We start from the raw sequence: 25,043 nt of genomic DNA, 5'->3' as shown, positions 1-25,043 counted from the left end.
GCGTGTCTTCTTCCGGAAGCTGTGCAAGGCTGTGAAGCGGCGGACAGAGTGGTGCGTCTCACAGCGCAGACGGACGCTCATCTGGGCGATCCCGAGGTGGCGGCTGTCCCGGGTCCGACGGCCGTTCCTGAGCTGCTGTGTCTGCCGGGTCAGGTGTGTGAAGATCCGAGCCACGTTCCTCCGGGATCAGAGAGCCAACGCTTCTCCCAGATCTCTGTCACAGTGAGTCATTATTACTGTACTTCATGCATCTCTAGTAACAATAACTCGGCGAAGACATGTGTTGTGCTGCAGGTTCTCATGTAATCTGTGGTCAGAGGTGTTTCTAATGGTTTGCTCTCCTCTGGTTTTAGAAAAAGCTAAGAAAGGAAGGAAGAGGAGAGTCTTCTTCCGGAGAGCTTGTGAGGCTGTGAAGCAGCTCTTCCCCTGCTGCGACCGGACAGAGTCCAGCCTCCTAAAGCAGAGCCGGGCCGGAGCCGGACCGACCCCAGCTCGTTCTGCCGGAGCAGGACCGGGTCTCTGCAGACCTCCAGTCGTCTCGTGAGGAAGAAGCTCCCTCCGAGATCCAGGCTCACGATGCAGTTCTGTCCGGTTCAGCATCTGGTCCAGTGTCCGGTCCGGTGTCTGATTCAGTTCCTGGTCCAGTGTCCGGTTCAGAGTCCGGTCCGGTGTCGATCGTGTCAGAAACAGCACCGGACACAGTGTCGCCTGATCCAGAAGTCCAGCTGCCTCAAGGCGAGTCTTTACTGCTTTGCATGTTATTTCTGCTGTTATTGTCTCTTTATCGACGCTTGACCTGCAGTGCATCTGAAACTAAAGGAAGTCTCTTGATTTGATGGTTCTTCAGCGCTGCTGTTGACAGTCAAAGGAACTTGTCTCAAACGTGTCCATCTTCTGTTTCTGTGTGTTTTTCAGGATCCGTCGTGTCTTTGTTTGAAGTGGGACATCTGATCGCATCAGGGAGCTTCAGCAAGGTCTATGAGGGAACACACATATTCAGCGACAAAGTGAAGGTTGCTCTGAAGTGTGTCCCCAAGCGCAGAGCGGACCGCTATCTTGACATTGTAAGTTGGCTAAACCTGCAGAACATGTGCTGTTTTATAACCTGCAGCTGGAACAGAAGACGGCAAGCTAACGGTTGTTGTGTTCGTCTCTTCTCAGCCTGGTCACTCCAAACCTGTGCTTGCTGAAGCGGCTCTGATGCTGCGGCTGGGAGAAGCGCCCTCGTGCCCCAACATCATGGAGCTACACCAGTGGCTGGAGGACGAGAGCAGCTTCACTCTCATTATGGAGTACCCTGAACCCTGCAGGACCTTGGAGGATTACATCTTGTTCTCCGGCCCCGTCAGTGAAGCACAAGCACGCTTGTTCATGCTTCAGGTGCTTCAAGCGGTCAAACACTGCCATGAGCGTGGAGTTTATCACGGTGATATCCGCTCGAGGAACATCCTGGTGACTCTCCACAGTCTGGAGCTCAAGCTCATCGACTTCCGCTGCGCTCGTCTGATCAGCAGCGAGGGCTTTAACAGCAGCCAATACCAAGGTGAGTCTGGCTGATGATCACGTGATGTCGTGTTGTTGATGGTGACGCGTGCAGAAGCACTGAAGCTGTGTGTCTCGCAGGATCAGACGCATACACCCGCCTGAGGTCCTCGGCCAGTCCATATTCCACGCCGCAGCAGCAGACGTCTGGGCGCTGGCGGTTCTGCTCTTTGAGATCATTCACAGATATCTGCCCTTCGAAAGCTTTGATGCCATTCAGCACGGCTACCTCAGGATGGGTCCCACCTTATCCACAGGTGAACGCACAAACAGCTCCACATTGTGCGGTTCTGATGAGGTGTGACGTGTGGAGACTAACCGCTCTCTCTGAACTCTTCCCAGCGTGCCATGACCTGATTTTCCACTGCTTGAGCCGTAATCCAGTTCACCGGCTGACGCTCCAGCAGCTGGAGGAGCACCGCTGGATGAAAGCCTAGACTGCAAGAAGGCCGGGATCTCGATGTGCATCAGACAGAGCAGAGCGGAGGAGTTTAATGAGTGACCGGCGGCGTCTCGAGGAGTCTCAGGAGATGCGGCGAGACTCTGGAGCTGCAGGTAAATTAACGACGGTGTTCACATGCACATCAGAGCATCAGCAGACGGCAAAGCAGCGTTTGTGTTCACATGCTCGTATTCTGAACCCACGAACACCTGCAGCTCCGTCAGTGATCGACCGCTCGAAACACAAAGAACCACGAGAAATACTTCACAACGCTGCTGTCTGTAGAAATTAGAAAGATCATAAGAAATTCTAAAATTAGACATTCAGAAGTGCATGTAAACATAGTCACATAATTAGTGCGTCACAAATTATTAATGTAAGAAACGTAAAAAAAAAATGCTGTTTTTTAAATAATATTTCAGAAAGTAAATGTAGTCAAACACTTAGTGCTTTATTAGTAATATTGAAGTAAAAAATTTAAATGGAAAAAAGTCCACCACGTTATAAAATTTCAGAAAGTAAAACTAATTGGTGGCTTATAGTGACATTAACGTAAGAAATCTAAAAAAAAAAGTAGGAAAAAAAAACGATTTTCTAATATTTCAAAAAGTAAATGCTATTTTTTTAATAATATTTCAGAAAGTAAATGCTATTTCTTTTAAATAATATTTCAGAAAGGAAATGTAGTCACTAATTGGTGGTTTATTAGTGACATTAATGTAAGAAATGTAAAAAAAAAAAAAGAAGCTATTTTTGTATAATATTTCTGAACTTTGCTAATAACTAATAATTGATTAATGTAGTAATTTCTAAATGTATTAAAAATGAATAAAAATATTTTTAATCAAACCAGTGATCATTTTATTGCCAGTGCAGGAGTCGAGCGATGAGCAGTCTTTCACTCACATTCTCTCTTTATATATATATTTCTGTATGACACAGTGAAGGTTTGTGGGTGTAGGACGTGGTTAACGGGGCGTGTCCTGAAGCACACAGTGTGTTTCAGAGTTTACTGAGCGTGCAGGTCACTCATCAGCAGCTCTGGTCAGATCCAGCTTCAGCGTGTTTGTTCCTCCTCTCAGTCCTGACAGGTACACCTGTGGTTTGGGTACGTTACTCTCTCCGTCCCGCTTCGTCTGGCTGGCGCCGTCTTTAGGGAGGAACGTCTGTGTGCTGTTGTGTCGTCTCATGTGACTCGAGTGCGTCTGCACTGAGCGTGTGACTTTATTCCGCAGATTGGCCTGAGACAGAGAGTTTCTCACAGGGTTAAATTCTCTAATGTGTGTCTGGACTGAGATCATGTGTGTGTGAACGCTTCTCACCAGTTTAATGGCTTTTCTTCGGAGCTCCCACTCGTTCCACTCATAGGACTTCACAATGTTGGTCTCCAGAGGGTGTGTCTCTGTCTGCGTGCTGGCGTCACTTTTCGAGATGGTTTTCACCAGCAGCTTCTCTCCTGACTGCATCTGAGACATGAGCAGTACACTGTGTGAGTTTCTGCATCTGCTGCTTGTGCTTCTAGATTGCACCTTTAAATCAAACACTTCTTTTACTATTATATATGTCTGTAGAAGACATAAACAAAACACATACGGGCTTTTCACACTGTGCTTATTTCTCGTTCTAATCCCGTTTTTTTACTCCAGGTAAAGCTGTTATATAAACAGGTCACATACTGCATTCATCCAATCAATGACCTCGACACCGCCAATATGCAAAAAAGTCTGTTCGGGGGCTTGAGTACGTAGTAAAGCTGCACGATTCTGGATACATTGCAAATCACAATTTTTTTTGACAAATATTAATTGCTGCAGTCTATTTAAAAGTGTTTAATTAATTTGAATGAATTATCAAAATTATTAAACAATTGAATATATATTTAATACTCCAAATTTTTAATATTAAAATGATAAAAAAGTGGTTTGAATGAATGATCCTTCACTTGTTTCATTACTGGATGAGTCAGAGTTTTTGAACAAATTTTTTGAATGATTCAGTGACAAATATTTTTTAACAGTCACTTTTCGCCACCTAGTGGCAAAACAATGCAATCGACACACATGTTGTTTAATGATTTGATATGCTCTATTTTGATGGCAACCACAGACATCAGTGTTGCACACACAGCTTCAGCTAATGATGGCAGGGCAAAACAGACCGTTCCGAAAGCGTAATTACGTTGTACCCTACTAGACTTGATGCCGACCGGGCTTATCATATTCGTAAGTGCAACAAGTGTGACTTCTAGCAGTGTCCAGTGTTTCCCATCCGTTGATTTATTTGTGGCGGCTTGTCACAATATCAAAACTGACTGCCACAAATAGATTTTTCAAAAGGCTAATACTTCGTTGAATAAACTGAGCACAGCACGTTTCAAAATTAAAATGCAGCACAGGTGTTTTATATAAATCTTTGAAAAGAACCGACCGTCTTCAGAAAAGCTTCGATGTTATTTCGTCTTTCCTGTAATGCCTGATAAAGTAGTGCTTATTTGATTACAGTCGTTACCAGGGAAACAGCTATATCTCCCGCTCCAGCAGCGCCTCCTGCTGGCAGAGAATGAATCTGCATTTGCAAGTCTGTGAAACACTGGTGTCTGTCAGCAAACAAACAAAGCATGCTCCAGAACTGTTTTGAGCCATGCATTATTACTATGAATTAGGCTACTACTACTACTACTACTATCTTGTGCCCTGCTATAAACATTTACTCAAACTCTCTTTTATGAGATGAAGGGGGAAAAAAAGAAAATCGGCATCAAACAACCAAACATGGGAAGTGTTTTCTCCTCCCTTCTGAGAAGTAGTTTCTGTCCTGACTGTGTTTCATTGCTGTAGGGCCGATTCTACCTCAGAGTAGGGCGTCACGCTGGCGAACTCCTGGTGCAGCTGCAGCAGCTGGATGAGCTCCGGCTGTCTCTTCGCCGTCTCCACCGCAGCAGATATAAACTCATCCGCTTTAGAGGCGAACTCGTATGCAGCGCTCCTGGAGCTGAAAGCGTAGTATTTCTCCTTGTGCTTTAGGACGCCGATCTTTGGATTGCCTGAGACGAGACACTAATATGTCTTATCAAAGAAAATAAATATCAAATGCAATGCACACGGTTTCACTATTTGTACCTGGCAGTAAAAGGCCGTTGTTCTTCACGAGGGTGAAGCCACAGAAGCCCTTATACTGCAGCGGCACATCCTCAAAGTGAGCTGTGCTCTCAGGAAAACACCATTCACACGAGCTCATCTCCAACTCAACAACACGCTCTTCTGAAACAGACAAACACACGTGTGTGGGATATAATGATGGGTGAATCTCATTCAGACTGTCAAGAACATGTCCACGTCATATTCTCCCAAACACTGAAAGAAAGAAATGAGCAGTGACTGTTAAACACAATTTCAGTGGCCATTATTCAGAAACAGCTGCCTGCAAATGCTGCGACTGACCAGTCAAAATATTCAGATATTAGACTCGTTTCATCTGACAGTCCTCAAGTCTTCAGTTGTAACACTGAAGCTCAGCACACTGAGGGCCTGATTTACCAAACAAGACAAATTAATGTGACACTGTAATCCCATAAAAGTGTTGATGCGAGTGGAAATTTCAGAGAACACAGATGCAGCTCATTTCCATAATGACTAATGCAATTACCAAAAGCAGCGCAAATGAGAAACTATCGCAGGCATGTAAAGCATAAAATGGGTTAAGACCTGCTTTTTTTGGGTGTTAAAAAAATGGAGCAATTGACAGTAAAGTGACTACCAAACCTTAATAAATTATGTTTCGTGATTCATTTAAATACAAATGCATATGCAATAAGAACAGATGCCTTGTCATCACTACTGTTTTACTTCATCTTTTTCTAATACCAGTAGGCGGTTTGCACTGGTGTGAGCTGTTAGTGAATCTGGTCCTAAAGTTGAACAGGTGTTTCTGTCCGGTTGTGTGTCGCACCTGCTGTCACAGAGCATCTGTCCGCATCCGTTCGCACCGGCAGTCCATGCAGCAGCAGCTCCAGCTGATCTGGGCTCAGCAGAGACGGTGCAGATAGGAACGCTCTCAGACCGGACGCCACGTTAGTGAGCATGCCCAGTAGCAGCATCTCGCCTTCCAGTCCCGCCCAGAGCGACGCCAAAGCGGTGAAATGAGGCTGACAAGAAGAGCGACGCTTATAAATCCACATGCGATCACAAGAGTGGCACTGCTGTACTGTAAAAAACACACACTTTCTGTGACAGACCAGGATTACTACTTATTCAAACAGACCGTTCTGGCTCTTAAGTTGCACAAACTCTGTTCAAAGCGGTTGCAAAAGAACCAATATATAGACACCTTGACCGCACAGCAGTGGAATATTATATCAATATATATATATATAGTGTATAAAAATTTCTGAATGCCTTTCATTAAATGCAACAAACTTACTTTAAGTGAGCACAATTATCAAGCACATTTCACAAAATCAAATTCACTTTAAATTCTTTTTCTTGTCAGTGTATCTTAAGTATCACCTACTTTCAGTTACGATATTTTTAGAATTCAGTTATTTGCTCCATGTAAAATAACTGAAAAGCTTACAGGACACTAAATATGATTAAAACTATCTGTTCACTATGGAAGCTTGTTTCCGCCATGGAATAAAGAAAATAAAAAGGTAATTGTGACTTTTTATCTCGCATGTTACAGTTATGTTCTGTTTTAGTTTAATTTTCAAGGACTTTTAGTTTGCTAACCTTTGCTTCTTCTGTTCTCTGTTCCTGTTTGATCTTTAGTTGCTATGACAATTCATTATTTTCCTCACACCTGTTTGCCGTTGAGGTCATTATCACTGTATTTAAGTTCCTCTTGTGTTGCAGTTCTTTGTCCGGTGTTGTTTAAGGTTGTTGTGTTTAAGCCTTCACTCTCCAGTGTAGTCATGTTGGATTTATGGGTTTAGTAGACTGTTGGAATTTTTCTGCGTTGTGTAACCTATTTACAGCAATGCAGTTACATTCCAATTCTGAGTTTATATCTCTCTATTCTGAGAAAAAGAAAAAAAGAATTGTGAGAGAGATAAACTCAGAACTGTACGAGTTTCTCACATTTCTACTAAAAAGAGTCAGAATTCTGAGATGTAAATTTAGAATAGATTAGAAATGAATTGGGAGATAAAAAGTTATATTTTATTCTGTGCCGGAAACAGGTTTCCATAGTTTACAGATCAATCATATAATGAACATTCAAACCAGTGGTGTAGTCTAGTTTTTTGTAGTGAGTATACTGTGATTTATTATATTTTTTCCCCCTCCCAGTCTCATACTCACCCGTCCCAGAGCAGCCCCTCATAAGCACCACCACACTCACTAAACAGGGCTCTACGCTTACTTTTATTTTTAGGAGCACTTGTGGTGCTAATTTAAAAAATATATAAAAATTAGGAGCACAGTAAAAAAATATATATGCAGTATATATATATTTTTTCTAACTTTATTCGAAGTATTTTTATCTTTTATGTCAAATTCAAAAGTGTGTTTTTATAAGCTTTTTTTTTTAGTTTTTTTTTTTTATTTCTAATTAAAACAATGGAATAAGAAGAATAAGTTGCTGATCAAATAAAATCAGTATTAACAAAATTCACTTGGTCTACAGAGGTGGCACAGAAGAACACAAGAGTGGCTTGTAGGTATTTTACAAACATTTAATGAGGCTCAGAGGTGGCATGAGTGCAATTAACTTCATAAATTCATGTTGAGATTAATGTTTTAAAAATAACATTTTGAATACAGAAATATTCAATGATTTAAACTACTGAAATTATACTTTAAAAACTAAACTAAAACTGCCCGTAGGTGGCGGCAAGTTACTGATTTTATCACTGAATCATTCATTCAATTGATTCGTTCGAACGGCCGATTCATTTAAGCACAAAGCAAGTCCCTGCGTCCCAATGTGCATACTATCCACCCTATCTGCCCTAAATAGTATTGAAAATGACTATCACATTTAAGATGGATAGTATGCACGTTGGGACTCAGGCAGTGACTGTCTTTATGAACGAGTAATTGAATTGACTCACTAGATTCGTTTAAAAATGCAGATTAATTCATAAATGAAACAACGCTGTGTTTGAATGGAGATGTGCAGCGGCTCAGTTGTGAGTTTATTTTAAAATATTTTAGTTGACGAAATAGAGCAAAATCAGGCAACACTGTTACAGTCAGACAGTGTTACTTAACTTTTTCTTTATTGAAATCACTCATTGTTCTTATAGGCCAACAATCCCCTGCTGTTACAGTTACGTTACTTTGACGTACCAGCTAACGCCACGATAGCATTGGCCTCGTATACCGCGTAGGATAGAATCAGCCTTATCTGGCTCATTTTCTGTCGTTTCTATAATGTTAACGTTCCTGTCATCTGTTTGCAGTGGCAGCAGCAGCAGCTTCAGGGGCAGGCTTACGAAAACACTGAAAGGGTGTAGTTCGTTTCATATCTCCTTTAGTGATTCACATTAGTTCATTTCAAGCTTGCTGTGCTGCGCACTCAATGCTGTGCAAGAGTTGTCAACAGAAATACGGAGTGATTATCAAAAAGACGGTGCTTCGTAACACAGACAGTGTGGATTTATGAATGAACGCGTGAGAGGTCTGTCACAAAACGGTGTTGTTACATTTCCGCGCGCTTTTTTAAGTGGGTATACGCAAATCCTTGACCGTTCCTAGTGGGTATACGGCGTATACCTGCGTATCACGTAGACTACACCACTGATTCAAACCCATTGCTACACTATTCGTCCCTCATTAATGTCTTTATCTTGTTCTTTGTAAAGATGCTTTGAAATTATATTGTACAATTCACAATATAAATTCATTAAAATTAAAAAATTGTGAAATATCAATACACATTCAGCACAAACAGATGGACAACAGCATTACAGAAATCACTCACAAACACTTGCGATGTCGGCACTGTGGTCTTGGTGTGCACAGAGTCCTTCAGGAGCGTCATTCGAGTCTTTAGATCAGACTGTAACCGCGTCACTTCCTTCGCGCTCTGGATGATGTCCGCCTGATGAACACCAAATCACATCATTATACTACCATATATTCATCATACATCATCAATGTCATATTCTCATCATCTCCCACATGGAAAAGTCCTGGAAACACTGGAGAAAAGCAGGTCAGAGCATGATGCAATCACAATCACATTTTCCACAAGCTGGTTTATGATATCTGTGCTTGCTACGGTGGCCGAGAGAGCTCAACGCACTGCAAATAGAAAAAAAACACCTGCAAATTAAGAAAACAACTCTATCAATTTGACAACACACGCTGTAAATGCTCACAACACAACCAAATAAAGAAACGTGCTGCAAATAAAATTCTTTATTTAGTTGTATTGTGAGCATTTGTAGCACCTGCTTTCAAACTGATGAAGATGTTTTCTTAATTTGCTGGTCCTTTTTATGTCTGATGTCCGATTGCCTTACTGTGTGTAACGGAAATGTTACGCCCCCTTACCATATTTGGAGACACACAGCGTCTCCACGACAACAATACTACAGTGAGAATAAAAGATACGCCTTCTTTCATTGCGTAAACATTTGGGCGGTGTTATGCAAATCTTGTGGGGCGTGTTTGAATGAGGTGTTTAGGAAGGCGTGGACGAGTCTTAACTTTTATAAAGAATCTCTCTTTGGGTTTGAGACTTCAGTCTTTGCAACTTTATTTATCTATGCACAAACAGCTTGTAACACGAAGACAAACGCATCATATGACCCCTTTAAGACAGACAGCAGAGAGCAGTTCTCTAGGAGTGTGGTTAAGAGCTAATGCCCTGTCTGTCTGTCAGCCAGCAGAGCCTTGATGAGACTCTCTCTAACAGTGAAACCCACCAGTATGAGTCTGAGGAAGGCCTCGTGCTGCCGTGTGTTGTACAGAGCCTGTTTGAGCAGGTCGGGATGGACGGGGCACTCACAGATCTTCTCCAGCAGGGCCGTGTGCTGCCAGGCCAAGCGCTCGCATCCCGCCAGTTCACTCTCTATATCTGCGGCCGCGGCCGGCAGCGTCTCGTTCAGAGCGGCTGGCACTGCAGGAGACACATGGAGAAGTGAGCGCTGACAGTATGAGGTCAGGATGAGTGAACTCAGGGAGACTCACGTACGGTTCTGGATGCCCTCTCCTCCTTTCCTGCTGTCCTTGTTGAAGAGGCGTATGCCGCTGACGATCAGAGCAAGCTCGCTCAGCTGCTGCTCTTTGTCTTGTTTCAGCAGAGACATGAAGGTCGCCAGCTGAGCCTGAGGAAAGACGCTCTGCAGAGCCGCTGCAACAAACAACAACATGAACACACAAGATCAAAACCAGCAGAAATGCTCTATTAGCAGTCACTGAGACAAACTACAGTATTTATTACTCACTTGGCAATGGATAATCTATTTATGAGTGAACTGCGCAAGTATTATGCATTTAATCTGATTAGATATATAATGGGTTTAAGTAGATAAAGATTTAGATACAAAGTATATATATATATATATATATATAGTTTCATCATTAAGATTTAGGGTAACACTTATATGTGAATATATATGTTAAAGGGTCATAAAACAGAAATGTATAGATTGTGCATTGATGAAAATAGTAATAGAACTCTTATAGTTTATTAGCAAGTGGAAATTGGTTATTTTTGCATTTTTCTGAGCAATTTTCCTTCTTCCGGTTTGAAGCAACATCTTGAAATATGACGTATATGCAGAGGTGGACAGTAACGAAGTAAATTTACTTGAGTATTGTACTTAAGTACACTTTTTGAGTATCTGTACTTTACTCAAGTATTATTTTTTCTGGAAACTTGCGACTTTAACTTCACTACATTTGAAAGACAAATATCGTACTTTTTACTCAACTACATTTATATCAAGGTCCCCAAGTAGAAAGTCGTTATATGTAGCAGTTTTTACAGTGTGTGCATTTTCAGATTCACTGAACCCTTTTTTTCCTGCGAAAATCCGGCCTGCGATCTGCCAGGACCTTCCTGTGTTGCCAAGTCTTACAGTATTCCTAAGCCTGCAGTTTTCCGCCTAGCTTTGAATGGACATTTGGCTGATATTTTTTACGCAAATCTGGCAACCTCGGGATCTTCCCCGCTAAACTAATGTAAACGTCCGCGCTACTGCAAGCTAAAAGCGCTCTAAAAAGGCATTTGGAAAATTAACCATGTTTTTACTATAGTAACCATAACTATGGTATTTGCAGTAAAATCACAGTATCCACAAATGTACTATTATCTCACTATAGTAACCATAATTATGCTATTTGTAGTAACTTCAGTAACCACAAATTTACCATAGTTTCATTATAGTCAGTTTAATTTTTGTAGTTAAACTATGGCAATACAAATGGTAGGCTAATATATCTGTCAAAAATGACTGCCCTCACTTTACCACACATATATATATATATATATATATATATATATATATATATATATATATATATATATATATACAACTTAGGCCTACTGGTAAATTGCTGCTAAAAATTGGTCAGGGAAGTATATAAATCTGAACATTATTTTATTGTCAAAACACTGCACATAAATACATATATTTTTTGCAAAGAAATTATCAAAAAGTAGGCTAAATGAAAACTTTAGAACCTAAACTGGGAATCAATAAGAATTTAAATCAATAAGCAGAACCAGAATGGATAAAATTCAAACAATACCCAACCCTAGCCACATGTTGTGAAGTTCACTGATTTTTGAGCATTTTATGAACACTGATCAGTTGATGGCAAAATTCAAAAAGACGGTTCTTTGGTGCAACCTGCACACCCATGGCCATACTGAGAGAATATGATCCAGTTTTCTGAAGAGATTAAAGGTTTGTTTTCTTTTCAATGTTTGCCTAAAATGAACCATATCATAGATTTCAATATCTCTTTGAAAAAGAACTTTGTAACTCTTAAACAAGTATTAAAATGAGTTCAATGTAGCTGTAGCAGTGTTAGATAAAAAATAAAGATGATTATCTTCATTCAGTTGTTCCATTTCAGTATGTTTTGTAACATAAAAGCTCTTAATTCCAAAGATAATACAAGCTAATCAGTGTATTCAGTAGGTTGCATTAGTGGCATATGGTATTGTAAATATACAACAATGTGACAATAAAACAATGCATTTACTTTTTACTTTTGATACTTAAGTACTTTTAAAAACATGTACTTCCGTACTTTTACTTAAGCAAAAATCTGTCTTTACAACTTTCACTTGTAGTGGAGTAGTATTTGACCAGTGATATCTGTACTTTCACTCAAGTAAGGAAGTTGTGTACTTTGTCCGCCTCTGCGTATGTTAATTCAGATTGGTTTCTCCGCATTTATTCATGAGAAAGAACTCATTCAATCCAATCTCCATGCACGATTATGAATGAATAATAACTGCGTTATGCATGAGAAAGTATCTCTTCTGACTTTTCTTATTTCTGTGATGCGCAGCTGTATTTTCAGCATCATTACTGCAGTCTTCAGCGTCACATGATCTTCAGAAATCATTATAAGATGCTGATTTGCTGCTCAAGAAACATTTCTGATTATTATCAATGTTGAAAACAGTTGTGCTGCTCAATATTTTTGTGGAAACTGTGATGCATTTTATTTTTCAGGATTCACAGATGAACAGAAACGGCATATATTTGAAATATAAATCTTTTGTAACATTATAAATGTCTTTACCGTCACTTGTTGATCAATTTAATGCACCCATGCAGTATAAAAGTAATTTACTTTCTAAATCTTACCTCAAACTTTTGAGCAGTACTGTATATGTATGTACAGGAGTGTTCAGAGCTACTTTATGAATGTCAGTGAATCAGAGGGCAGTACCTGTGGTTTCTCTCACGGTGTTGATGTCTGTGGCCGAGCCGAGGTTGGAGCGCTGGATGACATAGCTGACTATTTTGCCGTACAGGTTCTTGAGGTCCTCTCTGGTCTTGGCTCGAGAGTCTGTGATCTCTCTGCTCAGCGACAGCAGACGGGACTGCAGGACCTTCTGCTGCACCTCCAGAAACTCTCCTGACACACAGACACTCAATGCAGTCAGTTCACATGAATGTGTTTGGATTGCTGGAGGAGATCCAGATCTCCTGTTTGTTTGTTTTTACACTTACGTCGAGGTGTGTAGTTCATGTCGAAGTAAACCTGCATCTTAATGGTGTTCAGAGTGGGACTCGTCTGGTCCATCAGTCTGTCCACACACAGCTGAAGACACGACAGACACCTTACTCTTACTTCAGACACAGTCATCTTCTATTTATTAGCTAGATAGAGAGGTTTGACAAGACTTTGAAACTTTTTAACCCTCAAGTGTCCTTCGGGACAAATTTGGGCAAAATCACTTAGTTTTTCTTTATGCGCCTATAACACAGCAGGTTTTTTCATTTTACTTTCTTTTTTTCTAAAATTTAAGAGGTTTAGTACGTTACAACATTTCAGCCTATATGCCGCCATATATTGGCTATTGATTTCTTTGATGTTTTTATACTATCATGTGTCACCAAAATCACCAAAATTTTAGGTTTGGGCTGTCTGAACTTACTAAAATGTTTTGTGTTTTTTTACTGAAGTAAAAGGAATATTAAATATAAAAATAAGCATATTTTACATAACATATGGTACTTTTAGAGGTAAATAAATAACATAAAAAAAATGCATAAATTGATAGTTTTTATTTGATCGAAGATGGTGATATGACATTAATTTAAAAAACACAAAAAAACAAACAAACTGGGATCACAGCAAACTTGTCCACGAAGGACCGATCAAGGATGCTTGAGGGTTGAGTTAAGCAGGTTCAGTCTATCAGAAAACCAAACAGAACCGCTTTTGTAAACACGAATTACGCATTTACCTCTATGAGTTTCTGCACATCTTGCTTCGTAAGAGTCCTGTCCACGTTAAAATGATTCCTGGGGTCCAGAACGACAGCTTTGACCTGGACACACATGTAAATGCTGAGCTAACATTCCCGGCTGATTAACTGATCGGTTACCGAGTCCCAGTCACTCACCATGAACGCGATGAGCGTCTCGGACAGAGTCTGTCCTCTGCTTAAACACGTCCGCGCGATTTCTCGGATGATGTTTCTTATAACGCCTTCGGCCTGAGTGCTCGACATCTTTACACAACGACCGCGTTTAACGTTAGCGTTACTCTGTTTGTCCTGAGGTGCTCGCGGTTGTGTTGTGCGGCGCGGCTGTGGTTGTCATGGAGACGGATATCTGCGCGGCGCCGGAAGCGAAACTCAAACAAACGCACGAGTTTGTCAAACACAACCAGAGACTACAGTGTATTACAACACTATGAAATCCTAAACAGAATGTGATATGTTAGAATCAAAAATGCAAAAATCTCTTCCGAATACGCACTCATTGATAACACACTGAATCAAACTCCGCTGAAGAGAAACCGCTGGGCGGCGCTAGGGAGCGGGAGGGGGAGGGGCTAGCAGGTGCTCCAGCATCCCCGACAACAACCAAAGCACCCCCATAAAAAATAAATAAAATAAAAACATTTGACTCATTACACGTGCATAACTACTGCAATGCAATACAACGCGACGTGATTTGCAGTCGCACGTAATGTCAACATTTTATTTTAAAAATGGATCGGTTCCTTCAAGGAACAAGGAACTTCCTCGTGCCGAGAGCCTAGGCCTGCCCCAGACTAAAGAATGTTCTAGTCGTCTAGTACGCCGCACATTTATATTAAATTAATTAGTATAATAACCTATGGCTGACTCGCCATCTCCACAGTGGACGTGCCTTTAATAGAGAAATGCACCTATACGGACTACAGAATCAGAAAATTATTTATTTATTTATTCATTTTTGTTGTTGTTGTTGTTTAATTGGTTTTCAAGCTTTCTGCAGATTTATTTCTTATGTCTGTGGGCTGGTTCATTGTTGTGAGCGCTATATTCACGGAGACTGCAGCACATCTAAACACAACAGGAGTTTTTTAAGCTCGGTCCCACTTTATATTAGGTGGCCTTAACTATGTACTTACATTTAAATTAATCATTTGTTACAATGCACGTATTGTGTCCATACATGTGTTTACATTGTACTTATATATATTTTTAAATACCTATATGTAATTACATCTGTAATTAATTTTGTAATTACATTTATAATAACACTGTTGACCCATCCTTTACACCTTAACCCACCCTTAAACCTACCCAGACCACCAAACCTGTCCCTAACGTAACCTACCCGTATCCCACCTCAATAGCAGCAGAAGTGTTTTGCAATACAATATGAACACAAGAACATTGTACTTATTTTTTGATGTAAGTACAGGAAAAAATAATAATAAAAATGATTGCGTGGGTGCCCCCATGTCATACAGTAGGCTAAGCTCCATAATACTCCCACACTCCTCATAAACATTTGAAATGCGCTTATATAGTGATTTTATTATTTATATATATATATATATATATATATATATATATATAAATAATAATAATAAAACCTGTTGTGGTCATATACTGTTAATCGCCCAGCTCCCCGTCACTGATCTAGCACCCCCTCAGCACCTGCGCTCAGAATTCTCTGAGTGTATGAGACGAGCGCATATTCATATAGTCACCGCTGACATTTACACTGTTGTTCTTTCTGCTTCAGTTGAGTGAACAGCAGCAATCCATCAGCTCTGACCCTCAGTAAAGCCTAAAATAGCTGCAAATCATTTAGATATGCTATTTACTGGTCTGAAGACTGTTCACCGTAAAAGTCAGTGGTAATAAATCATTGTGTAACTGAACAATCAGTGAGAGATTGTAAATAAATTGCATCATATAGCTGTATTTATTAGTGATGATGGGAAGCTTCAACTGAACACACTTCTCAGATTCATATTTAATGTTTTATGAAAGGTAAAAAAAAAAAAAAAAAGACAGAATTGTAGTATATAGTGTGTGTGTGTGTGTGTGTGTGTATATATATATCTCAAATCAACTCAAAAGACGAAAATAGCCTGAACCGACGGCCTGCTGAAAGCGAGTTTGATCTTGTTTGATAATTATTAATGGTGCTGCTGTTAATGATTATATAACAAGAACAAGCTCTCTTTTGTGTATATGAAATAAACATGTTTATAATCGGTAGCATTTATAGTCACTTTATTAATCTGGATGTTCATCACATTTTACAATAAACAAAGTTTTTTTCAATAAAAAATATCATTTGGTTTATGTACATTTAAAATAGATATATACAATATAATATAAAATGTGAATTCCTTCAATATAACTCCCTTTTTCTGCATCATTGTTGATAAGTACACGCACAATGTCATACTGTATTATGTTTCTAAAGTTCACAAAGCATGGTTTATTTGTCCACTTCTTTATATATTTGCAACGTATCATCAGAAAATCATTGATGTACACAGCAGTACTGAACAAACTCTATCTCGCTCACAGCCTTGTTTTCATTCCCTTCAAACGAAATCTGGCTTCTGCACAAGGGGTCAGGGTTTGACAGTCGCACATATTTCACTATATTATAGTAGATGTGTTACCAGGGGATTTTTCTGGAGGGCTTTGTTGTGAAATAGACTTTTTAATAGCTGAGTGATGGAAGTTTTCTGATACGTGGCACACAGCTCAGGTGACTGGCTCAAACATGGCTTCCAGAACTGAGTTTATTTCCCTTGAGCAGTTTCCAGGCCGTGCACGTCTGTGATTAAATGTAATTTAATACAGAATCTTTGTTCATGAGGTCTCATGTTCACAGTGAATGAAAAAACAAAGACTACTGAAAATCCTTCATTATATCGTCTAAGGCTACACAACGATTAGTCGCGATTAATCGATTCAAAATAAAAGATCATGTTTACATACTATATGTGTGTACTGTGTATGTTTATTATGTATATATAAATACACGCACATAGATGTATATATTAAGAAAAAATATGTTAGATTTATATGTAAAATATTTATATATAATATAAATATACAAGTATTTACATACAAATACATACACATATTTTTTTAAATATGAAGAGTTTATTTTGTTTTTATTAATTTTCTTAAATCATGTTTTTTCATTGTGTTAGTTAGCTGTATTTGTTTTAGTTATTACTATTTAATCAAAACAACCCAACTGCAGTTTGATTGATATTAATTGGAATGCAGGACAAAAAACATGATTTGAGTCGATGAGTTATATGTTTTTGCAAATTAACTCTTCATATATACAAGTATGTGTGTGTGTATTTATATATACATAATAAATATACACAGGACACACACATATAGCATGTAAACATAAACTTTTACTGTGAATCGATTAATTGCGACTAATTGTTTTGCAGTCCTAATATCGTCTCGTGTGTAAGCCTGAACACTATAAATAAGATAAATAGCAAGTGTATAGCAAAATGATCTTCATATTCTGTCAGGAGTCTGAAGCAGCGTGTTATTCCTCTGTTAGTCTGGGCTGGAGTGGATGACGAGGCCCCAGTCTCGCTCCATCTTGATGAAGTCGTCCGGCTCGCTGTTTTCCTCCGAGCTCTGTCTCAGGATGAGGTTAGGCAGCAGCGTGACCGCTTCAGTCCGGATCTGAGCTTCCTCCTCCAGACCTAACAAGCCCATCAGAGGGATCTTCAGTTCTTGAGTCTCTGGGCTCCAGTCCAGGAATATCTGTACTTGGTCATCTGGCTCATCCTTACAGGCGTTCACAGACAGCACCGTGTGCTCTTGTGTCCGGTACGGGCTGCTCACGGCCGGCAGCACGATGCCGTAATCTCCGGCCTCGTTGTGCTGCGGCTCCTGCGGCTCAGAGTGCACGCTCACAGAGTCCTCTTCGTCCGGTAGTGGAGCGGCGGCCGGCGGAGGAGCGTGCTGCTGAGCGTAACCCAGCGGCGGCGGCGGCGGATCAGCGCTCAGAGCCTCAGCATCCGCCTCTGACCAGCCCTCACCACACACCAGCTGAGGCAGAGCCAACTCCTCTCCACACACTTTGATGTTGAAGATGAATGTTGGAGGCTTTTCTGGCTGGAAAGTGTGGAGCCTTTCACTCATACCAACCACGTGCTGAAACGACAAGGGTACAGTGTTACTTCAGCGCTGTTATAATGTGATCAAAACTACTGTCAACTGATGACAAGATCACATATGACTCCCATCCTCAAATAAAAACAGAATGATCTATTCTGAAACCCTTCTGTGATAACACTGCATTCATATGCATCTTTCCCTTACATGAACCACTACCATTTGAAAGTATGGGGTTAGTAACAAAAAGTGTTTTATGCTCACCAAGGCTGCATTTATTTAAGTAAAAATACAGTAAAAATTGTGAAATATTATTACCATTTAAAATAGCTGTTTGACAGATGAATAAAAAGTTTAAAAGAACAACATATGTTGAGCCAGAAATATTTTATAACATTGTGCAAATCACTTTTGATTAATTGAATGCGTCCTTGATGAATAAAAGTATTAACTTCTGTCAGAAAAAAAATTGTACCAACCCCAAACTTTTGAGTAGTATTATCTACCAGACGTTAGTTGCAGATTATTATCATTTTAAAAATAAATTAATACTTTTATTCGGTAGGGATGCATTAGATTATTCAGAAGTGACAGTAGAAACATTTATAACATGAATTCTGTTCCAGCCCGACTGAATCTCTCTCCGGTTGCTGACGAGCACAAGTCAAACAAGCCCATCCTCAGTTCTCTGTGAGATTGCGGTCTCTAAATATTGTGCTAGTGGTGTGTGATTTAGGTCTGTGTGTTTATACCGTGCTCTTGGGCAGTTTCTGCCTGTGGTCGGTGATGTAGCAGTGGACGAGTCCCCCGAGCACAGTGAGCACACACAGACAGAGCGCAGACGGCAGCACGCCGCCCAGCATCGCAGCCAGCAGCTGATCTCTGAACGGGTCTGCAGCAGGAGACAAACACCAGCGGGTTACACATTAACACACACTGCCGTGCATGAGGAAGTCCAGCTCCGAGCATGCTGGGAAAACACCTCAGTTTCAGTCAAGCCTTGTGCACGAGCTGATCAAATGACAGGCTTCCTCAACTCGTCCTGTCAGTCACATACTGCTCAAACCTGTTCCCTGGCAATCTGAAAGTGAAAAGGCTGATGGAGCTGGGTTACCTTTGGCCGTCTTGACGCACTGCCGCCCGCTGGGTTTGTAGGCCAGAGGCCGAGACTGCGACTGGGCCTGGACACTCACACAGATCTGGGTGGAGAAGTCCAGGGGGCCCAGCGTCACGGTCCCGTTTTTAAGAAGCCTGTATTCCTGGCAGAGCGACAAAATGCAAAATAATTACTTTTCTGTTTGGCTAAGTGAGTGAGCGAGTGTTTTTCTACATGTTTTACGTCCTTATGCACTATTTTGAAAATATAGTATTTTACTATTTGATACTGTAAAGCTGCTTTTATAAATCAAGGTGACTTGACTCACCGTGTGATTGCTCCCGCTGTTGAACACAGAGACGTTATACATCATGTGTGGGAAGATCTTCCAGAGTGACTTCTCTTTCTTTGTCCTCTTCGTTCTCCATCTGAAGGGCCCCTTTATCGTGACGTTGATGTAGTTTTGCAGCACGGTCAGGTCCAGCAGCGGTGCGCCGAGGATCGCTGCGTGACAGACATTGATTAGAAGCTAATGATTGGCTTTTATGAGGGTCAGAGTTCAGCGATGCCTCTCCTGACCCTGCTGTAATCACAGCAGTATACATGCTTATAAACGGCATCGGAATCAGCACGATATAAACATTGATGAGTTCATTAACTCCATCATGCTCCACCCGGCTGTGAATGACAGTCCTGCTCCTGAACGGAAGAAATATCTGCATAGTTTCGTGATAAATCATGACTCACAGCATTTCAGAAAAGCCATGCTGACAGGTTAAAGGGTGTTGCAGGGTTGGGCGATGATGCCGAATAAGAAATATATCTATATAGCTCACTCTAAAAGAATTCAGGAACACTTCATTTATGTGGTTTTAAGCGTTTGTTTTTATTTACTAACTAGTGCTGTCAAACGATTAATCACATCCAAAATAAACATTTTTGTTTACGTAATAGATGAGTGTGTGCGGTGTATATTTATTATGTGTATATATAAATACAAACACACGCATGTGTATATATTTAAGAAAAATATGTTATGTTTTTATATTAAATATATTTATATATAATATAAAATATAAGAATATAAATGTATATGCATGTAAATATTTCCAAAGTATATGCTGTATGTGAGTGTATGTATATATACATAATAAATATACACAGTACACACAAACATATTATGTAAACAAAAACGTTTATTTTGGATGCGATTAATCGTTTGACAGCACTATTCCTAACATAATGTGACGACCCTATTTACGTTCCTAACGCTGCAATTGACGGGGCGAGTTTACGGCTTGTAAAACAAGCTCAAGTCTTTGTCGAATACATCTTTGTTGGAAGATCTTCTGGGAGCTCAGTCTGCTGACTGTTGTGACGGCGTGTAAAAACCGAAACGTCTTAGCAACACATTATTTGACATCCGGCATAAACGGCATTGACCTGCAGTCAACTGGACATAATCACAAAATACACTCTGACAGTGTGATCCGAACTCAGGGTTTACTCTGAGATATTAACCTACTGGTCGTCTATTATCTCACTTATTACATGAAAACATTGAGTCGAGTTCAATTATATTATACTTTTATGACACAAGTGGAAAGGCGAGTGTACAGGAGAGCTGAATTGATCTAGCGGATCAAACCGTGTTTATTTTGCAGCAATGAACGGATGACTGTACATTATCCTGCTAATTACACTGTTACTTAGCAAATAATTATGTATGTGGATGTGAATTCTTGATTAAAAGGAAGTAGCAACAGATCTTTCCTTTTGGACTGCGACAATTTTCGGAAAAGAAAAATGCGGGAACTTAGTTCTGTGCATCAGATGTGGATTGGATGCTGAGATGTGGGCGTGGCTCTCGGGGGCGGAGTTTAATGATTTGCCCTGAACAGTGCTTAATAGTCAGAAATATAATACGGCGCCTGTTTGTTGTGTCATTATTGTTTCATGCGCCATTTTACTGTGGTCAGTGTTATTACTGGCATCAACAACATGGATTTTAGGCATATAAACAAGTCGTTTCTAAATCTAAGGAAGTAGAATCTGTATGTACAGTAATTATATACACCACAGTTCTTGTTACTCTTGTCACTTCTTGCATTAATGAGGCAGGAAGATTGTGAAAGCTGTTTACACAGTCTGAATGTGAAATGTTTTTATAGTAGGTTTACTAACAATGACTGCATTAACTATGATATTTTGGCAGGAACTATGTTTATATGATAAAAAAAAGGGAGGGGTTTAAATCGTCTAAACATTCACACACATACAGCAAATCAGTGTCAAGCTGATCATTATTCATCTGCTATTCTCTATTTATCTAGACTTAAATAAACACTGATGAACAAACCACAAAAACATCCATCCATCCAGAATCTCAGAAAAAAAGAGCAAAAATTGTACCTAAATAGTGCTCCAGCAGCTTGTCACTGAGGCACAGCCCTAATAGAGACACCTTTACCTTTTCTACCCCTAAAGAGTGCATAATAGTGCCAAACTTCATTTTTGATTAGTGATATATATTGCTAAGAACTTAATTTGGACAACTTTAAAGGTTTTTTTTGCACCCTCAGATTCCAGATTTTCGAATAGTTGTATCTCAGACAAATATTGTCAGATCATAACAAACCAGATGATTTATAAATCTCAATTTCAGAAAATTGACCCTTATGACTGGTTTTGTAATCCAGGGTCACACATTACTACTGTAAGGTGCGACTATGCACCATTCAGGCATAAAGAAAGTACAGCGGTGTCTCTGAGGGCTCTGCTCCAGCCCTATTAAAGTACAATGTTTGCTGTGTTTTTCTGGCAGGCAGCACATCATCAGCAGGCAGTGCACTCACTGTCGAGCGCGGGGCTGAAGCGGCTCCTGCTCTCGGTCCAGACGGACTGTGTGTTTGCGCTGGCGGCCCTGACTCTGGCGTAGTAGTCCTCCTCCAGGTTAAAGGTCTCCTGAGACACGTCACATTGGCTCTGTGTGACGGAGGAGCAGTGCTCCACACGCCTCCACCTCAGCTGCTTAGAGCCGCTCTCGTCCTCATCGCCGTAACTGCAGCACAACACAATACCTCGTGTCACATTAACAGGTCTGCGGGTTCAGCACCTCCAGAATATCTGGACAAAATAGCAGCTGTGCAAACAACCGCTGCGAGATATTTCCTATCTCCACTAACGTCTCTGTTCTTCATCGTGTTTTAAGTCTCAATGTCTTTGAATCAGCTGATGCCAATGACAAGCACCCGTCTGGAATATATCTGCTGCGTCCTGCGGAGGACACGTTTGGACGTCATCGAGGATGGCTCGTTTCAGAAGAGCAAACATTATAAAACTGACTTCTGAGCTGGAAACTACTGTCATTTCTTTCTCACTTTGGAATTTAACGATTCATTTCCTGAAATGAAGTAGCCTCACGTGTGTAGCCAACAAATAAGAAAAAATATTATAGTAATTTACAGTAAATACTATTGTTTTTGAACCATACTAAAGTGTAAAGTGTATTGTACTATATATATTATAGTATTTACAACACTTTTTTAATGAATGCTACAGCATACTGTAGTATTAACTGTAGTGAACTGATCAACTGTACTACTGTAGTAAACTTTAGTTTTTACTACAGTAAACTGTAGTGTATTGTAGTATAATATACCCTATAGTTGTAGAAAACTTAGTACAGTATTGGGTAAAGTCATTTGTTTATATTACTAGAGTTGTTATTTTACCACAGCAACTATAGAATTACCACAACAAACTGCAGTATTTACTATAAATTACTATAGTATTTGTTCATGTGGGATCCCTCCTCCGGAGGACGCAGCATTCGAAATGAGATGCAGCTATAGTTGTTCTAGTTAACTAGCACTCAAACTATAAAAAATACAATTTTGTTGCCTGAAATAAAATAAAATATAAAAATGTTGAACTTATTTTATTTCAATGGCCCAGACAGCGATTCTCATTTTGATGCACTAAAATAACAAAAATATGAAAATGAATACAAAATATTATTATACATATATTAAAAATAATAATGCTAAAAATAACAAAACATACAACAAATTTTAAACTAAATCAATTTTAACTAAAACTAAAATTTTTTAATAAAAGTATGAAAATAAAAACTAATTCAAAACCTTAAACTGTAGCAGTATCTCAATGATCCTAAAATAACACTAGATCAAAGTTTGCATATGTTTGGCATATTGGGGAAATTTGACATTTTAATTTGACTTTAATTTGAACGAATTGCTCATTTTTGTCAATGAGATTTAAAGTTCCAAGGCAGTAAAGTGATTGAATTTTCCCGTCAATACCACACTCTCAAAAAAGAAGAAGCACAAAAGCTGTCACTGGGGTGGGACCTTTTCAAAATGCACACCTTATTTCCCCCGAAAACATTGGCATGTTCAAATAGATTTATTTGATTAGAAATAAACGACACTTGCTTTGATCATTTATATCTAATGCAATGACACATTGTGGTGTGTGTCTGGATGATTCAGTAGTAGAGACCTGCTCTCTGAGCGTGTTGTATGTCCCGAGATCACTCACATGGCGTACTCCACAGTGTAGACGGTGTCGTTGGGAGACCCTGCTCCTGGCGTCCACCTCACGATGTTCCTCAGGTTCTCCGAGTAGAAGTGGACATCTCGAGGCTCAGGCGGTCGCTCTACTGAGGACGCTACAATAAAACACACCAACGGTTACTTTCTAAGATTTCTATGCGCACAGACCGTGCTCAACGTTTGAAGTTCACTGTATCTTATTGAACTGCATCCAGTTTTCAGAGCTTCAGCAGGAAATGCAGTGAAGTTCAAGCATTGTTAAAATAAATCAGATTTCATAAAACCACAGGAAGAGGCCCAAGAGACAATCTGCTTCCTGTCGTTTCTGAAAAATCAAAGCATGAATGCGTGTATGACATGAACAACAGTAACAGTAGCAATAATAATAAATAAAATAACTATAATAATCAAATCAGACAGGAGCATTTCTTTTAAAAGCTGTCATTATATGAACACGTGCTTTAATGTGAAAACACATGTTCGTGGATGTAGTTTTATTATGTAGCCTACTGTAATACATCCATAAAAGAGGCTTTGCAGGGAAGATAAGATTTTGACTGTCATAAAAGAGGAGATGAACAGCTTGGGTTGGACACCTTTCTTGAAATAGCTCCAGACAGTCTTGACATGACAGATATATGTAAACAGTGATTTATATGGTTCTATTGTTTATCGTTATTATTAGTAATCACACATGCCTGTATAATTAAAAGTATTTTGATTAATTAAAAGGCTGTAGTAATGTCATAAATATCGTGGCTGTCAAAGACTTCGAGGTTAGACAGAGAGATAAATTATTCAGAAATCACAGACTCACGCGTTGAGAGTGAAAAGAAAGGTTTTATATTCACCTGATGCTCGTGTCCAGAGCAAACACAGCGCGAACACTAAACCCGTCTGCATCGCTGCGAGCTCTTACTCCTTATCATGCTGTCCCGGTGCTGGCTTCAGCTGAACGTGCCTCTGCTCCCGCTCCGATCTCAGGTGTGTCACTCAGGTGTGTGTCAGGCGCACTCTGCTGTCACTGCAGCGCCGGTGGGCGGCGCCTAACCAGCACGAGCCAACCGGTGAAGAGCGTCGGAAGGTTTCCAAGTAACGCCAACGCGATCTGATTAATATTCATGAGCTACGTCTTCATGCTGTTTCCTTCAAAACTTTAACTCCTTCAGACTTAGAATTTTTTTCACTGAACAAATTATTATTTTTTTTAATCCACTTGATATTTGCTCTGTTTGAGTCTAAAAAACAAGATTTGTGCCAACTCATTTTTTTAATTAGATTTTTTCATGTCCACTATAATGGGACTGAAGCAACATCCTCATATTTTAACCATACTTAATAAGTA

The 25,043-nt window shown here is 39.9% G+C and overlaps 3 protein-coding genes across 3 annotated transcripts; 1 reads left to right on the top strand and 2 right to left on the bottom strand.

The window, feature by feature from the left end:
- Positions 1-461: 461 nt before the first annotated feature.
- Positions 462-2,774, top strand: LOC131527115 (serine/threonine-protein kinase pim-1-like; the record flags this gene model as incomplete). Its single annotated transcript, XM_058755975.1, has 5 exons — positions 462-735; positions 916-1,064; positions 1,162-1,543; positions 1,624-1,799; positions 1,885-2,774. Coding segments are annotated over 5 exons (996 nt in total), but the record flags the coding sequence as incomplete, so codon positions are not given.
- Positions 2,775-2,886: 112 nt separating this feature from the next.
- On the bottom strand, positions 2,887-14,407 carry cfap206 (cilia and flagella associated protein 206). Its single transcript, XM_058754934.1, has 12 exons — positions 14,027-14,407; positions 13,868-13,951; positions 13,128-13,218; positions 12,844-13,032; positions 10,124-10,282; positions 9,855-10,048; positions 8,906-9,025; positions 5,933-6,128; positions 5,104-5,244; positions 4,834-5,027; positions 3,307-3,450; positions 2,887-3,225 (listed from the first exon to the last, which is right to left on the bottom strand). Exons 1-12 carry the CDS (start codon positions 14,132-14,134, stop codon positions 3,010-3,012), a joined length of 1,836 nt encoding a protein of 611 aa, XP_058610917.1. The 5' UTR covers positions 14,135-14,407; the 3' UTR covers positions 2,887-3,009.
- Positions 14,408-16,127: 1,720 nt separating this feature from the next.
- Positions 16,128-24,738, bottom strand: il20ra (interleukin 20 receptor, alpha). Its single transcript, XM_058754935.1, has 7 exons — positions 24,550-24,738; positions 23,685-23,814; positions 21,977-22,182; positions 19,450-19,625; positions 19,140-19,284; positions 18,778-18,917; positions 16,128-18,064 (listed from the first exon to the last, which is right to left on the bottom strand). The coding sequence occupies exons 1-7, from the start codon at positions 24,599-24,601 to the stop codon at positions 17,459-17,461; spliced, it is 1,455 nt and encodes a 484-aa protein (XP_058610918.1). The 5' UTR covers positions 24,602-24,738; the 3' UTR covers positions 16,128-17,458.
- Positions 24,739-25,043: the final 305 nt, after the last annotated feature.

Source organism: Onychostoma macrolepis, chromosome 20, assembly GCF_012432095.1.
Source record: "Onychostoma macrolepis isolate SWU-2019 chromosome 20, ASM1243209v1, whole genome shotgun sequence".
NCBI classification, from domain to species: Eukaryota; Metazoa; Chordata; class Actinopteri; order Cypriniformes; family Cyprinidae; genus Onychostoma; species Onychostoma macrolepis.
The sequence above is the reverse complement of the archived record's forward strand: the minus strand, read 5'-3'. Positions and strand labels throughout refer to the sequence as shown.